General features: G+C 41.6%; 1 protein-coding gene across 1 annotated transcript; it reads right to left on the minus strand.

Annotated features, from left to right (window-relative positions):
- Nucleotides 1-5696: 5696 nt before the first annotated feature.
- Nucleotides 5697-13456, minus strand: slc13a5b (solute carrier family 13 member 5b). The gene is made up of 12 exons (XM_076281510.1): nt 13355-13456; nt 11224-11352; nt 10738-10874; nt 10308-10519; nt 9976-10150; nt 9590-9712; nt 9131-9343; nt 8867-8970; nt 8535-8656; nt 8161-8322; nt 6307-6444; nt 5697-5942 (listed from the first exon to the last, which is right to left on the minus strand). Exons 1-12 carry the CDS (start codon nt 13454-13456, stop codon nt 5817-5819), a joined length of 1743 nt encoding a protein of 580 aa, XP_076137625.1. The 3' UTR covers nt 5697-5816.
- Between the last annotated feature and the right edge of the window lie 1482 nt (nt 13457-14938).

Below are 14938 nucleotides of genomic sequence, written 5' to 3' on the forward strand. Positions count from 1 at the left end.
AACTGATTGTCTCTTGGGTGCACAGACTTTGTCTCTGTATCCTGATTGCCTGATGCTTATGAGACCTCTCTGCGCAGAGATTATTAAACTACAGTCAAAATTATTCAATTTATTTGCATGAGTAGCCTACTACTGTAATATAGAAATGTGAAAACATTAACCCTGAAAATACGTAAGGCTGATTTTTACTATCAGTATGGCTAGATCTGCTTGAATGACACAGGCCCCTTGCATATTTGATCAACAAAAAAGTTATGATACAAACTAGTCAAAACCGCTTTTTCTGTTATCTTAATGTCTTAATTCATATATATTCTACAGACCTATGTGAGCTTATGCTTATGGTATGTAATGAGCTATAAGGGAGTCTACTGTGTATGACTTAACCCCACTAACCATAGGCCTATTTTCCAGTTATGTCCCTGCCCTTCAAAAACTGCCTTGAGCAGTTTTGGGGTTATAGGTACTCATGATTTGAGAGGCAAAGTCTAGACCTTCTACGTGAAAACTAAGCCTTTGTAAACAATATTTGTATGCCTCTGTCCAGTGTTGGCTTTGTTTTAGTTAGCAATAGTAAACTAAGAAAGCATTTTCTAATTTTTATAGTAGAGGCTATAATATATAATAATAATAATAATATAATATATATATATATTAATAGATGGAGCTTTGGACTTAATGTTAATGATTTCACAGAGAAAAACAGTTTAATGGGGTTAAATAATTGTGTAACAAGCATGGTGCATATTCATGTAATGACAAGTGCTCTGAAGTAAATAGTGGTTAAACTGCAGAGCTTTCAAGAGTATAAGGCTGATTGTATCTTGTCATCTGACTGGAAGTAAGTATTGTATCCAAAGTTTGGCCTGTAGGGGGCACTCTTATCATTGGTTGAGGGAACAGCATTTGGGAGTGGTGACAAAGCCTCTGTGCTACAGACGAATGCCCAGACACGCTGTAGGCCTGGTAATTAAAGATCTCATGTTCTTTCCCTGAAGGAACAGGGATGGCAAAAATTGACTCTCCTAACCCATGTCATCTTCCCCCACTACTTTGAACTGGCAGCATAACCTCCCCGCCATGCACGCCATTGGAATAGATAGTGCGTGGCTGTCATTAGGGCTCATCACTTCTGTCGTGCTATCACATTATCCATGTGGGTGGGTCTCCATGTGGGGTTGGAGAGCTCCCACTCTGGCTGAGGTGTGCTCAAAGTAGGGATAGGGATTGCATGGTGTGAATCACTCGTCTCTGTGTTTATGGCTTTTACAGACAGTGCCTGACCTCCCATGCAGAAGCAGTTGTTATGGTCACGTTTTGAACTACATTTTCCAGGTTCGTCTAGAAATATGTATTTATGGGTTTTTTTTGTACCTTATAAGCCTCTCATGAAAGAAACAAAGTCCTTGGAACAGCAACGGTTTGGGTTGGGTAGTTCACAGGATGTACTGAACATGTGAATCTGAAAGAGTTATATGTTATCCATTATATTTTATTGCTTTTAGTTTTTCATGTAGAACATATGGTATGTGTCACTATGAAGAGGATTACTGTATCTGTTCTAGTTCTTGTAATTGTCCCATTTCATTCTACAGTTTTTTCATTGTGGAATGCAGATGCAGCACACACTTATTGTATTTGCCATAAGTGTATACATTTTGAGTTATGTATTTAACTATGTCATGTCTTTCTTCAAAGCGCTTACATTTTCTCTTCCAAAACTGGCCATTTGCAAAATGCAAGTCTATATGTGACTGACTGTATGTCTAATAGCAGGGTTGTATGTGGTAGACATAGGGTTAAGCACTTTGTCGTGAGTTCATCAAAAGACCTGGAACTGGAGTCACATTTTTATGCAACCCCAGCAAAGAGAATTCCATGATTACTCTTCTCTTCGAACACTTAAATGTATATATAGCCACCAATAATGGAGGCTGTGATATACACACGCTTGTTTCAATTGGATAATGAGTGGGTGTTTGAAGAGCAGCAAAGAGAGAGAAAGGCACTGTAATTATATCTGTTTTCCCCCCTAAGACCCAAGATCATAGTGATCACGGCAGCAGTGCATGTCCAACCGCTTGTTAAATGCACACTCTTTATGTGCATAACTTTTTAATTGTCCCAATACAAAAAGGAGACTTTGTGGTTGGGTGTCAGGCAATTGTATATGCATTTTCTTTTCTGACTTAGTTGCGTAGTATACATACTGTATAGCGTAGTGGCTCTAAATCTGCCACCTGCCCTTTGGCCTACCGTATGCATGTTTATAGAAGCATATGAAACATGCCAGCTTTTTAAGCATATTCCAGCAGGGCGAGAAATTCTCACCTCAACTCTACCTGTCTTAGCAGAAGGCAAGCTGTGTTGTTGTGGCGCCGGGGTGGGCAGTGCAAGCCCACAGCTGGAGTCCGTAAATGTGTAGTTGTGAAGTCTGGTCTCTTGTCTGTGTCGCAACGTAGGGGTTTCATTAATCCTGGAGCTCCAGTGACCACAGGAGCTGTGTGAAGTCATCCCCGTGTGGGATTACAGCTGTGGAGCACACTCTGCACTGCCCAGTGCCCACGCCGGCCACTCTGCGTTTTACTAGTTGAGGAAAACCAAAGGAAACGTCAAAAGAAGAACAGGACAACGATATGTAATGCCTAGTATTGTGTTGTACTGGAATTGTGTGATGTAGATTGTACAGTTGTCAAACTGAGATTGAGTAGGCTTCATGATTTAGGATTTTACCCTTACCCCACAACACACACAAACACACACACACACACACACATACTCACACACACACACACACACACACACACACACACACACACACACACACACACACACATACAAAACACAACAGGTGCTGGCATTAACCAAAAACCACACAGAGAATTCCTGCACGTCTTGGACTGCCACACCAGACAAATTATCCTTTTACTGTTACCTTAGGGATAGAACCTAACACAAGGCATGTTTCTGATTCGTGCCAAGGACTGCTGCCCATTCATTCTGTGTTCTGTGCTGGGGTAAAGAATAGAGAGGCCAACTATAGAGGTGCTGTGGCCTCGTTGGCCATGGTTCCTGGAAGAGAATCCAGACATGCATGCTGGCACAACGTGATATTCTTTGTCTTCATATGAAAGACCTTAAGTTATTTTGGGCAAGACCACATTTCTGTGCCTGGTAAGAATAGTTTTTTTTGCCTGTATTTACGGAACATAAACTGCTGTCTAAATCACAGATTTTTTTTGGAATTACTTGACCATGCCAAAAAGTTTCAAGGGCAATGGTATATTATACAATCCTGGCAGTTATATAGTTACACCAGGATCTCTGTGAAGCTACAATTACTCAGTCTTTACTAAGTCTTTTCTTCAGCATGCTTTTGGGGCTTTTTATGCCTTTAATGATAGGACAGTGGAGAGTGACAGGAAGCGAATGGGAGAGAGAGCAGGGGTGGGATCAGGAAAGGACCACGGGGCGGAAATCGAACCCGGGCTGCCGGCGTAAGGTGCAGGTGCCCCAGCCAGTTGCGCCACAGCTGGGGCCATGCATTTTTTACTTGACCGAAGAGTCTCTCCCTTGGAATGTACTTTGCCTTTTGTTGTGTGTCCAAAAGTAGGCAAATTTACATAGATTATTACATTTGCACACTATGTCAAGTAGCAACTGGGGTTAACAACATGAACGTTGTATTAAAAGTAGTATATGGACAAAGTTATGCAGAAATGCCTTGTCTTGGTAATATGACTGAACATATCCAAATGCCCCTCTCTCAGTGTAATATGGTTTGTTTTAAGGGGCAGTGTGTTGAAGAGTGGTAAAAAAACAGAAGTTAATTTGGTTAATACAGCACTCTAATCTTACATATACACTCAATGCTCAAAATATTAATTAGAAGATTTACTGTAGTAACAGGCATGTATGTGTTATGCTGATTAAAGTGGACATTGTGTCAGGTTGTGTGAGTGACCAGCTGGATATTGGCATGGCTTAAACATTTGTGGGACATGAGTGTATATGGGACAAAATGAATGTCCAGCAGTAGTGTACATGTATGTGACAGCATGCACAGGGCTCAGATTGTTGTGTTAATCAAAAGGCCTGAAATTGAAACAGACACATTTTTATGCAACCCCAGGAAAAGGTATAATTGTGATGTAGTCATCCATAGAGCCACTAGGGGGTGGGGGTGGGGTTGGAGGACGTAGGGGTTAAGGACAAAGTCTACCAGAGGAACATCTCTATAACCAGCTGACATATTTTTTTAAATGGAAAATTCCTTTGGCTGACACACAGTCTAGAACCAACCCTGGCCCTGGTCACACATGTCACTGTCTACCTACCACTACCAGAATTACCCGTGCACAAAACCATACAAACCATTGTTTCTGGTGACTCTAGGGAACCCTGTGCCAAGCATTCGAGTTATAATTTTACATGACAGGACAGTGGTAATTAAGCTGTTTCTCGAATGTAATTATCTTTTAAAATAAGGCAAACATAATGCATGGGAGTCAGTGGTTGAATGATTTATTAGAAGTGACCTTTAGGTGACTCAGTTGAAACTGAAATCCTTTTGCCTGTGACTTAAATTTCACACACATATACAGTACACACCTTTGTTTGTCTTTTCAGAGCAGACTTTTAATAAAAAGTTAATCACAGATGTGTACATTGCATATGTAATTTTATACTGTTAAAACCCATGAAATGCTATGGAGAACCATTCAATATAAATGTTAAAGTGAAGACATTGAATCATGACATACTGTATTGGTCAAACATGACAATTGTAGAGAGCATTTTTTCATAACATGTTTGATAGCTGTGGTTCAAAATGGCAACATCTCATAAAGTGTCAATATATTTTATACATTGTGTATAATAAATATCCACAACACAACATATTCACAGCATGACCTTTGTGCAGTTTTCATTGCATTGACTTAAAATTGGATGATCATATCAATGGCATACACATTCTTCATACAGTATCTTATGGGGGATTTGAAGTGCATTGGAACTTGGAAATTATCCAAGTAAGTACATTGTAGGAAAGTAGGAAAGTACATTGAAATGCCAAAGAATCCATCATTTAAGACAAAGAAAACTCAAACATTGCAAATGGCAGAAGCATAGATTATAAAATAGCGAGTAGGTTGCAGGGGCTGGTTCTTAAGTGCCATGATAAGCACCAAGTCTTGAAGGCACATAGTCTGTAATGCATGTACAGAATTTAGGAACCGTTTAGCACCAAGTCAAAATAGTCCAAATGTAAAAAGTTGAAAAATACAGATATTACTTGATGCATAGTATATGACTGACTCAAGACAAAGTAATGCAGGATTGAGATTCCCCATGCATTGCAACCTAGAAGCAAAGCCATTACATAGTTCATTCTTTTTTATCTTTAAGTAAAAAGCTGAATATTAGGTAAGAATGAATGTGTACACACAGTTCACACTTCAAATACATCACGTCCAATTGTATGTCACTGAATAAAACAAAGCACCTGGTTAAAACCCAGTTAAAAACATTTCACCTTTTTGCAATAGTTTCATAGGCACGTCCAGATATTTTTAAGATGCTAAAAAATACAGCATATCTGGAATAGCTCAATTAAACATTATCCTACAGGACTGACTACACAAGCTTGACTGAGTGACACTACAGCAGACCAAACAGACTCTGGAGCATCCTCCTCTCCCAGTCAGCCTGAGAGTCTCTCAGTGCCGCCTCGCTCCTCTCAGGTCCCCGGTGATAAAGAGGACAAGAGCAGCACCCCTGAGCACTTTCCCATGAGTCTTTGCCATCGCTGCCTCTTACACGGCAGTCATGTTGGCCCAGGCAGGGAAGGAGTCAAGGTGAAACATGGCCCGCCCCCAGCAGTTGATGGACAGCGTGATGCAGATTATTCCGATGATGTTCATCACTACGCCAGTCTTGGCCTGCAGGAGATGAGGCAACAAAATATGACTTGCCAAGTTTTTGAAAAAAGCAATTACACTATAATGAAATGTCACAATGGCTCTGTGGGCTGAGGGGCAGGATTGTGAACTGTCATATAGGCCACAGGAACAAAACGGGAGCTTATAAAGTTGTGTGGGGGAAAAAAACAAGGAACACTCCATTTAAATTACACAATGATCTTACAATAAATTAAAGCCTTGCGGCCACTTCAGAATGAATAGTGGTTTCGTGGCACGGCGCAACTTGGCTGGATGGCTTCCGCCTTAACTATATGGCCTCTACAGGACCACTTATCCGTTTTCCACTATATGGCTTTGGTGCACATACAGAGAAATAACTCACCATGTCGGAGACCTTGAGGTAGCCATGGGAAAACACAATGGCGTTGGGAGGGGTGGCCACTGGAAGCATGAAGGCGAATGAGGCACTGAGAGTACAGGGCACCATGACATACAGAGGGTTCATTCCAATGGACTGGGACTGAAATCAAAAGGAACATCTGTTAGCACGACACACAGAAATCCAGCTGAGCTTTCTCAAAAGAACTTCTTACTATGGCTTCTTCTTTTTTGGGTGCTATGCTTTTTTCTGCTTTTCCCAGGCCATAATCACCGGCTCATAACTCAGATCCAAGTGCTGGCTTTCTGTGCCGAGGACTTTCATTAAAAGTACTTGCTTGCAGTTCTCAAGACTTTCATTAAGTGGGTGTAATTAAGCAGCAACGTGGCCGGACGATGTGACCAAAACTGACTCATGTCTGCAAAAATGGCAGACATGATCCACGCTCATGTGGTGTAAAGCCAGACAGTAAGAGCTGACACATTCTACGTCAATTTATTGGGCATGGGGGGGGGGTCATGAACAATAGACACCACCTGCTTTTAGCTTAATCTGAAGGATAAAGACAATGCTCAATTGTTTGGGTTTACCAGCAACAGCAACAGGGAGCACCATTGGTTTCCAAATACGGTGTGTCAGTTATGTGCTGAAAACCATCTAAAACAGACCTTCTTCAAATAAACATTCAAAACACATGTATACACATTCATAACCATTCTAAGTAATCATTTTTCTAATGTGGATTTTACAGGTCTTGAAATTCTTGTAACAAAGATTTCTAACCTCTCCCCATTATGAGGAACTTTTGATTTGGTGGTGGCACTTCATAATGAGTGCTCTCAAAACCACCACACACAATACATTTGTTCAGATCTGAAGTAATTATGGGCGCTAGAAAATTGTTGGTTGACACGCTCTTTCAAAGAGACTCTCACAGACACCAAATCACACACACTACACTACAAGAGCAATCAGTGGTTGTTGGCACACTACTACTATACATTCCCAGCTCTTTCTCTCTATTGTGAGGGTGTCTATGAGACTTCATACACCCCCAACTGGCTTTGGCTCTGAATAAATCTCATTCTCAATACCCTCACTTGACACATTCCACACTCAGAGCTGCTCACTGAATACACAAATGGTGATCAGTGATGCAATCAGTCAGAATGGAATGGGGTGACTTGGACACAGAGATGGAGACACACACTTTCACACACACATACACAAACACACACACGCGTGCACACACACACACACACACACACACACACACACACACACACACACACATAGACAAATTCACACACACATGCACGCACCCCCTTACTCACACACTGTGACACAGGTTGAAGAGGCCCAGATGAAGGGGCCCCTAAGTAATTCAGCTGACAGGAATGGGCATTCAAGCATGTAAATCCAGGCCAGTTGTCTGCTGGGCGGCATTTCAACGCTCCTTTCCCATTGGCAAGCGCTTCCTTGGGGCACGCACTGGGCTGGCTACCGCACCAATGTGGCGCTATTATACATCAATGGTGTGAAATTAATGATTTTACTACCCCAGCTTCATCAGTAGCAAGTTTCAGTTGGTTTACTTAAAAAGGATTTTTTTGCTGATTGGATGATTGGTTGTGTGATATTGTGCATTGTATTTTTTTAGAAGCCACTAAGACAATGCATAAAAACACACATCTAGATTACTTAGGTGCTGACAGACTAAGTGAAGACTCACAAAACAAAGAAAAACGTCTTGTCACACACTCTAACTATGATGCAACTTTTTTCTTTATTTATAGTAAAAAGGTCATAGGTCAATCTTGCAGTTCCATTTAGGAAGACAACATCAGAAGCCCTTACCATGGAGGCCAGGATGGGCAGGAAAAGCGTGGCAGTGGCCACATTGCTGGTGCACTCGGTGAACGAAGCGATCAGGAGGCAGAGGATGATGACTATAGCCCAGGGAGGAATACTATGTAGGGGGGTCAAGTGATTTCCCATCAACTTCGACAAGCCCGATAGCTGGAAAGAGCCAAGAAAAGACTGGGTTGGATCTTTCGGTTTCTTTATTTTCTGACGTGACTCACAATTGATGATAGTTGTAAAATGATGAGAGTTATAATCATGTAGCAGGAAATAGAAATATGCTACCTGTGTGTACTGAACAGCATGCAACGTGCAAAAGCATGTTGTTAAAAACACAAAAGATCTTTGAATAGTTTGTCAACGCTTACCTCGCTACCCTTGGCTAGGGCGAACCCTCCTCCTAAGAGGAGCACAATGTTCCAGGGCAGCTTCTTCTGGGCCACCTTCCAGCTGAGCAGGGCTGGGACAGGAGCAGGTGTGGCCTGCGAGTCTGTGGAGAGACATAAGCAAATCAGTCTGTGAGACAGCCAGCAAACCTCTCAAAGGAAAATTAACCTCTCAAACTGTATCAAGCCAACCTGAGAAGTTCAATGATGAAATGAGATGGAATATATAATGATGCTTTATATATGTCTGTTTTTTTTTCTGTTAGTTACTTGTGTATTTTTAGTGTGAGTCCAGAGCGAGATTGTAAAATCACCTGCGTTAAAACATGACAACCACTGCATTAGCTGAGGTGGTTTTGAGGGGAGGACGAAGAGCAATACAGCAATGAAGACTGCCACAGTTGCATCTGTCACGTATCTGAAAGTTTAAACGTCAACCCAAAACAAACAATATCTTCAGAATACCTCATTCAACAGAAACTAAAATAGTCAGGTAGTTTATTGATATTATGTCTAGAGCTGACCTCTGCCAACCTGTCTAGGCTAGGTACAATAGGTCAGATCACTGAGGCACATACTCTGCCTCTGAGTTGAACATGTGGGTGGCCCATCCTGCCACAAAGCCAGGGTCGCGGGTAAACCACAACACCACCAGCAGGGTGAAGAGACCCAGCACGCTCAACTCGCCAAAGGACATGGGCCCCAGTTGCCGATGCTCCTCGCGGATGACGTTGTAGGCAGCAATCTCCTTCTCAGATTTCTCAGCACCACAGCCCCATGTCTTCTTGATGCTACATGACAGTGGAGAGAGAGAGAGAGAGAGACAGAGAGAGACAGAAAAAAATATATATCAGAGTTAGAAGAGAATACTTTTGTGATGTGGTCTTGATGCTGGACTGTGGTGGAGAAAGCGTGAGAAAGGAACATCGGAGAAAGATATGAGGAGAAGAGATATCACAGTTAGATGATAGGCCTGTTGGAGTGTGGTTTTATGTTCCGGAGGTAGTTTGGTCCCATAGGATGTTGGGTGCACTCACTTAAATCCCATGAAGACAAACTGGAGCCAGAGCCAGGCCATGGTCAACATGAGGATCATGTTTGGAAAAGCAAAGCCAAACCAGGAGGCAAAATTGATGACATCGCCATTCTGAGGAAAGAGCCTGGAGGAGCGGTTCAAACCACAAGAATTATGAAGGCAAGACAACAGAGAAATACCATAATCTCAACAAATACTGACCAACAGAGAAATACTATAATCCCAACAAGTACTGACGCAACATCTCCCACGCAACTCTATGCAATGCTTGATGACCTACACTTAAGTGTGTGCAGACTAAGTCAGTGTGCATGTGTGTGTGCGTGTGTGTGTGCGTGTGTGTGTGCGTGTGTATGAGGCAGGGGGTAGGTGTCCACTGTTACTCACTGGTTCATCTGGCCCTTGAGTACTAGGTTTGGCCCAGTGCCGGTGAGGGTGGCTGTTCCTCCAATGCTGGCGGCGTAGCAAACACACAGGGTCATGCCTTTACACATCCACCTTCTCTCCTGGGCCTCCATCCGCCTGGTGGCCTCCACTGATGCATCTAGCCCATTCACTACCACTGCAGTACAAAGGCACTTACTTTTAATACAAAATGTGTTATGTTATGGTTTGTGTCTGTAAAGTACTGGTGTGACACACTCCATATAAATCTAGATCTGAACATGTCTGTTTCAAAGTCTGGGCATTATACGTTATTCTATGTTGCTGCTGCTCACCTTGCCCATCCCTCTGCTTCCCAGACTGTTTGTACTCGGCCTCAGCTGGGTGGTTGGGCTCCTCAGCGGAGAGGATCTCTGGCATCTCCATTTCATGGGTGTTGAGTTGCTCAAGCACGGCCTGCACGATGGGCACCATCATGGCCGTTGTGGCCGTGTTACTGATCCACATGGACAGGAAGGCCGTCACTCCCATGAAACCAAGCATCAAGCTACGGTGAAACCAGGGACACAGGCTAGGTCAGAGGAACACCAAGACAGGAGCCTGAATGGACAGTGGCTGTAGTCATGTAGGCACAGGACCGCAGTCTGAACCACATGTTCAGGCTTACTTATGAGTTATATGAACTCTAAAGTAAGATATCTAATTTATGAAATGTAGACAAGGTCATTCCTCTTTTTCTAGCCGTTGGATATTCATTTCACTCACAGTGCAGGCCGGACTCCGACAATAAGTAGAACTCTCAGAGCGATTCGCTTGTGCAGGTTCCAGTGTTCCACTGCTACGGCGACCAACAGTCCACCCACAAACAACATGTTGGTGTCTTTCAGGTACTGCATACACACCTAGGAATAGCATTCACAAGTTAAACAAGTCCAAGGAACATTTGCAGAATGAAGCTTACACTTCAGGCCTTTATTGATTAAACCAATGGAACTCTCCATTGAAGCTCTGTTATATTCCAGGGCTAGCCTTCATCCGTATATGGGAAGCCTGCACTTCATAGCCAGAAAAGTTGTGGGTTGAATTCCCGGCTGCCACCGCTGTGCCCTTGAGCAAGGGACTTAACCCCAAGCTCTGAGGAGACTAGCCCTTGTAATGATTGACATAGGCCTATGTAAGTCGCTTGGGATAGAAGCGACAGCCAAATGAATAAGTATAAGGAATCAAAGGTCTTGTTGACTGATGATGTACCTCTTTGGAGGTCATGATGCCAAACATGGGGAAAAGGACAGCAGGCAGGAGGGCAGTGACGGCCAGAGGCAGAGCCTCGCTGCACCAGTATACTGCCATCAGCACAATCACGTAAGCACAGCATGCCTCCTGTAAACCAGAGCGAAAACACAGAACAGAACACATAATCAAAACCACACAGAAAATGTTCACGTTTTAACAGATGAGAAGATTTTGTCCCAATGATGAATGAAAGGTTTGTTGTCAGTAAACTGCAATGTAGTATTTTATTTGACATAAACAGCATATTGCATTGCCATATTTGAAGACTTGTGTTTCACCTTTATCGTCTTTGCTATTATATAATTCAGCAATTGTTACATCACATGACCAAGAACACTCCCAAGCCCTAAGGGATCTTTCAATATGGTGCTTCGATACAGTCATGGGTTTTCTGTGGCCTTACTCAGAAAAGAGTACCAACAGATAACCCACAATGGCCTTGTAGGTCAATCCAGGACTTCCACAGACTGGACCTCAGAGACCCACAGAGGCCAAAAGTTCAGCAGACCCCTCATATTCTTAACCATAGTGAGCCTGTGTAGAAAGTTCTCACGGCCCACGTACAATCTTCACTGACCAACCAAGTAGAAAACGTGTTGTCGGCCAAGCAAGGGATAACCACATTGGTCCCAGGCTTGACATTTACTTCCCGCAGAAAACACACTTGGCGCTCTGCCTAAGCATGTTTGTTATGATTACTCAATGAAGACATAGACCATAAAAGTACAACTGATATGTAATTTTACAACTGATATACGGGTATCTTGATACAAGAGAAAGAAACCTATGGAGTTAAATATGTTACTGTCTTTTCTCTAGTGATTTAAATTCCTATAAATATTCCTATTCCTATATAATCATCCATGTTTTAAAGCATTTCATCATAACAAATATGTCCAATTATTAATCCCCCTCATTGCCCTCTTCAGTTTGTAGGAAAATCACCTGCATTCATCCTGTCTCCTCTTCACCTAGATGTATTTACTGTACTTCAAGTGTTATTTTAAGGCCACAATTAGAATGTGTATTCTCATCACAATAATGGTGGTTTCAGTCTCTTTGAAATAATACCCACATTTCCAGTTTCCCATGCAGTACTGCAATTCCTCATATTAGGTTATTATAACCAGTGCCTAACAAGATAAAGCGCCCAAATACTGTTTGTACTATTGTATAATTTATAACACTGATTATTAATACCCTCATTACCCTCATGCTAGTTTAAATTATTAAGGCAGATATGTTGCCAGAGCAGGTCCTGGGCCTATGGTGGACCAAAACTTACATGATTTGTCAGAGTACATAATATTAACATAATTTCCCCTTAAGTAATAAACTGTATATGGTTACAAATGTCTGGGGCCATTCAAGACCAAGTAAAGTTAGAGGGATGAAAGTTATGCAGAGGAGTAAACCAGGATTTGACCATGATCTTTTGCAGGTGTTCTAGTTTAGACATGTTGTCTATAAAGGGCTGGATTAAAATGTAATGAAGACCCCATAATAACAAATGTAATAAGTGCTAAACTTATAAGTGGTAGGCCTAAATGATTCAGGGTAAATGTTTGATTAAACAACAGTGCATGTGCTGCCGTTTCACTAGGCTATATATAAGTAAATAAATAAACCTATGACTTAATTTTTTTTTTTAATACATGGTCAGTTATCACCACAAATCCAAGATATTACCTGCCGGCCTATAGCAATAAACACATAGACCTCAAATAACAGTGTGTAGCGAACAGTTAGGAGCCTACAATTCCCATCATTCACAGAAAGCACAATAGTGACGATAAGTTCCCACGCTACATAAAACCTGTAGTAGGCTATACACCAACAAAGGGTTAAAACAACAAATGTTAACATGCGTTATGCATTTGCCAGCCTCAAGACAACATAGTTCCCACGTGTCTGATGATTTATGTTTTAGACTTAGCCTACTAAACATTAAAATGAAAATAATAAAGACAATAATTGTTATCACAGGCAACTTTCTCATAAGGATATGTTTTCACAGGTTTAGAGACTAGCTAAAATATCTAAATGTCTTTTAAACATTGCAATTTATATAAGGATAATCTAAACATACCGACGTTCCTATGACAAGTGGAAGGGGGAGAAGAAGACACGGTGTTAAGCAGAGAATCATTCCATTCTTCACATTCCAAAGGACTTTCAGTGATGGTGCCATCCTGTAGACCAGACGCAACAGGCGTGAAGAAGTTTGATGCTGCTGGAGCCGTCTTTTTAGAGAGGCGACGAGAGGGAGGGAGGGAGGGAGAGAGGTTGCCTAGTGCATATAGAGAACGACTGTAAATCTTCTTTAAAAAAAAAAAAAACTTGAACAATCGCTGTAACTCTGCAAGTGCATAGTTGGCTACTTAGCGATGGCTCAGGCTGATTGATTTAGTCTGAAGTGAGGGAATGAATGAAATAGTAGGCTACATTTTCTTTAAAATTTGAAACAAGTAGCCTAGGCCTAGGCTATTTATTAGGATAGGCTATAGATCATTGCTACAAATGTCAAAGTAGCATATGGGTAACCTCACCCATTGCTCTCTTACAATTAGGCCAGATTACTCAATGTAACCATCACCTATCCACCCGTCTATTGCATTTTCCTATTCGAATAGGCTCTCCAGGCTCGATCATGCTGCGCTTGTCTGTGGACATACGCTAAAGGGTTTTCATCGCAGCTTACATTGCCATCCTGTGGTTGATACTGGAAGGTGCAGGGAAATAGCCAACATTGTGTGGTAGAATGAAAAACGCTAAATATATATACATATATATATATGTCTCAGAAATATGAAAGGCCACTCTCACATAAGCAACATTATAATATTACTACTACTACTACTACTACTAATAATAATAATAATAATTATTATTATTATTATTAGGTTGTTATTATTATTAGTCTAATATTATTCAATGTGAATAGCGGAAAAGCAAGTAGGCCTAGCTAAAGACCTACTCAGCAGTTCCAGCACCTGGAAGATCCTGGGTAGGCCTACCTAGTAGGCTAGCCTACATGTCACATAGTATAGCCTAGGCTATTCGTATTTCTTGACGGAATAAAACAGCAACAGTAGGCTAGAGTAAAACGTATTAATTAAGGTAGGCTAGCCTACTTCATATGCTGTACAGTCAGGCCTATCATCTAAATATACCAGCAAAAATTAAGAGCTTGTGTAAGGCTGTTTAAAAGTGCATTTCCGCGTTCACAATATAGGCCTATTTAGCCTAGGTTTTAATTAGGGCTCTAGAAATGCAGATTACTGAAGTAGACCCTGTCCGCATTTCTTAAAACCTTCACAGGAGTCAGAGATCAGAAGACAAATATGTCACGAGGTAGAGATTAGGGTATGTTTAAGAGGCCATAGCTGGCGTAGCTCTTTGCCAAGGCACACACACATTCCCAGAGTGTGCGAGCTTTTGACAAAATAAAATGTCACACTACGCCATCTTTTCCTAATACAGTCAATGCTTATTTTCAGTAAAATAATTTTAGGGCTATAGCAAGTGACATTTTTGCCAACAATGAAATAGAGATAGAATGCGTGATGAGGCGCAAGTGGCGTAATTAGCGTTCTGTAATTAGAGAAACGTTACCTTATCCATACTCTGGAAAACTGTGAAATTCGTTAACAATTTATGAAATTGATCACAT

This window comes from Alosa pseudoharengus, unplaced genomic scaffold, assembly GCF_046254945.1.
Source record: "Alosa pseudoharengus isolate Yale_2024_CS ecotype anadromous, Long Island Sound unplaced genomic scaffold, YU_APseudo_1.1 YU_APseudo_1.1_scf_13, whole genome shotgun sequence".
NCBI lineage: Eukaryota > Metazoa > Chordata > Actinopteri > Clupeiformes > Clupeidae > Alosa > Alosa pseudoharengus.

Excerpts from the sequence above, each read along its gene's own strand:
- slc13a5b (XM_076281510.1), bottom strand. The coding sequence starts at position 13,456 with ATGGCACCATCACTGAAAGTCCTTTGGAATGTGAAGAATGGAATGATT. Across the intron at positions 10,875-11,223 it reads GCATCATGACCTCCAAAGAG|GTGTGTATGCAGTACCTGAA; the intron begins GTACATCATCAG and ends TGCTATTCCTAG. Across the intron at positions 8,971-9,130 it reads ATGTTCAACTCAGAGGCAGA|ATACGTGACAGATGCAACTG; the intron begins GTATGTGCCTCA and ends TTAAACTTTCAG.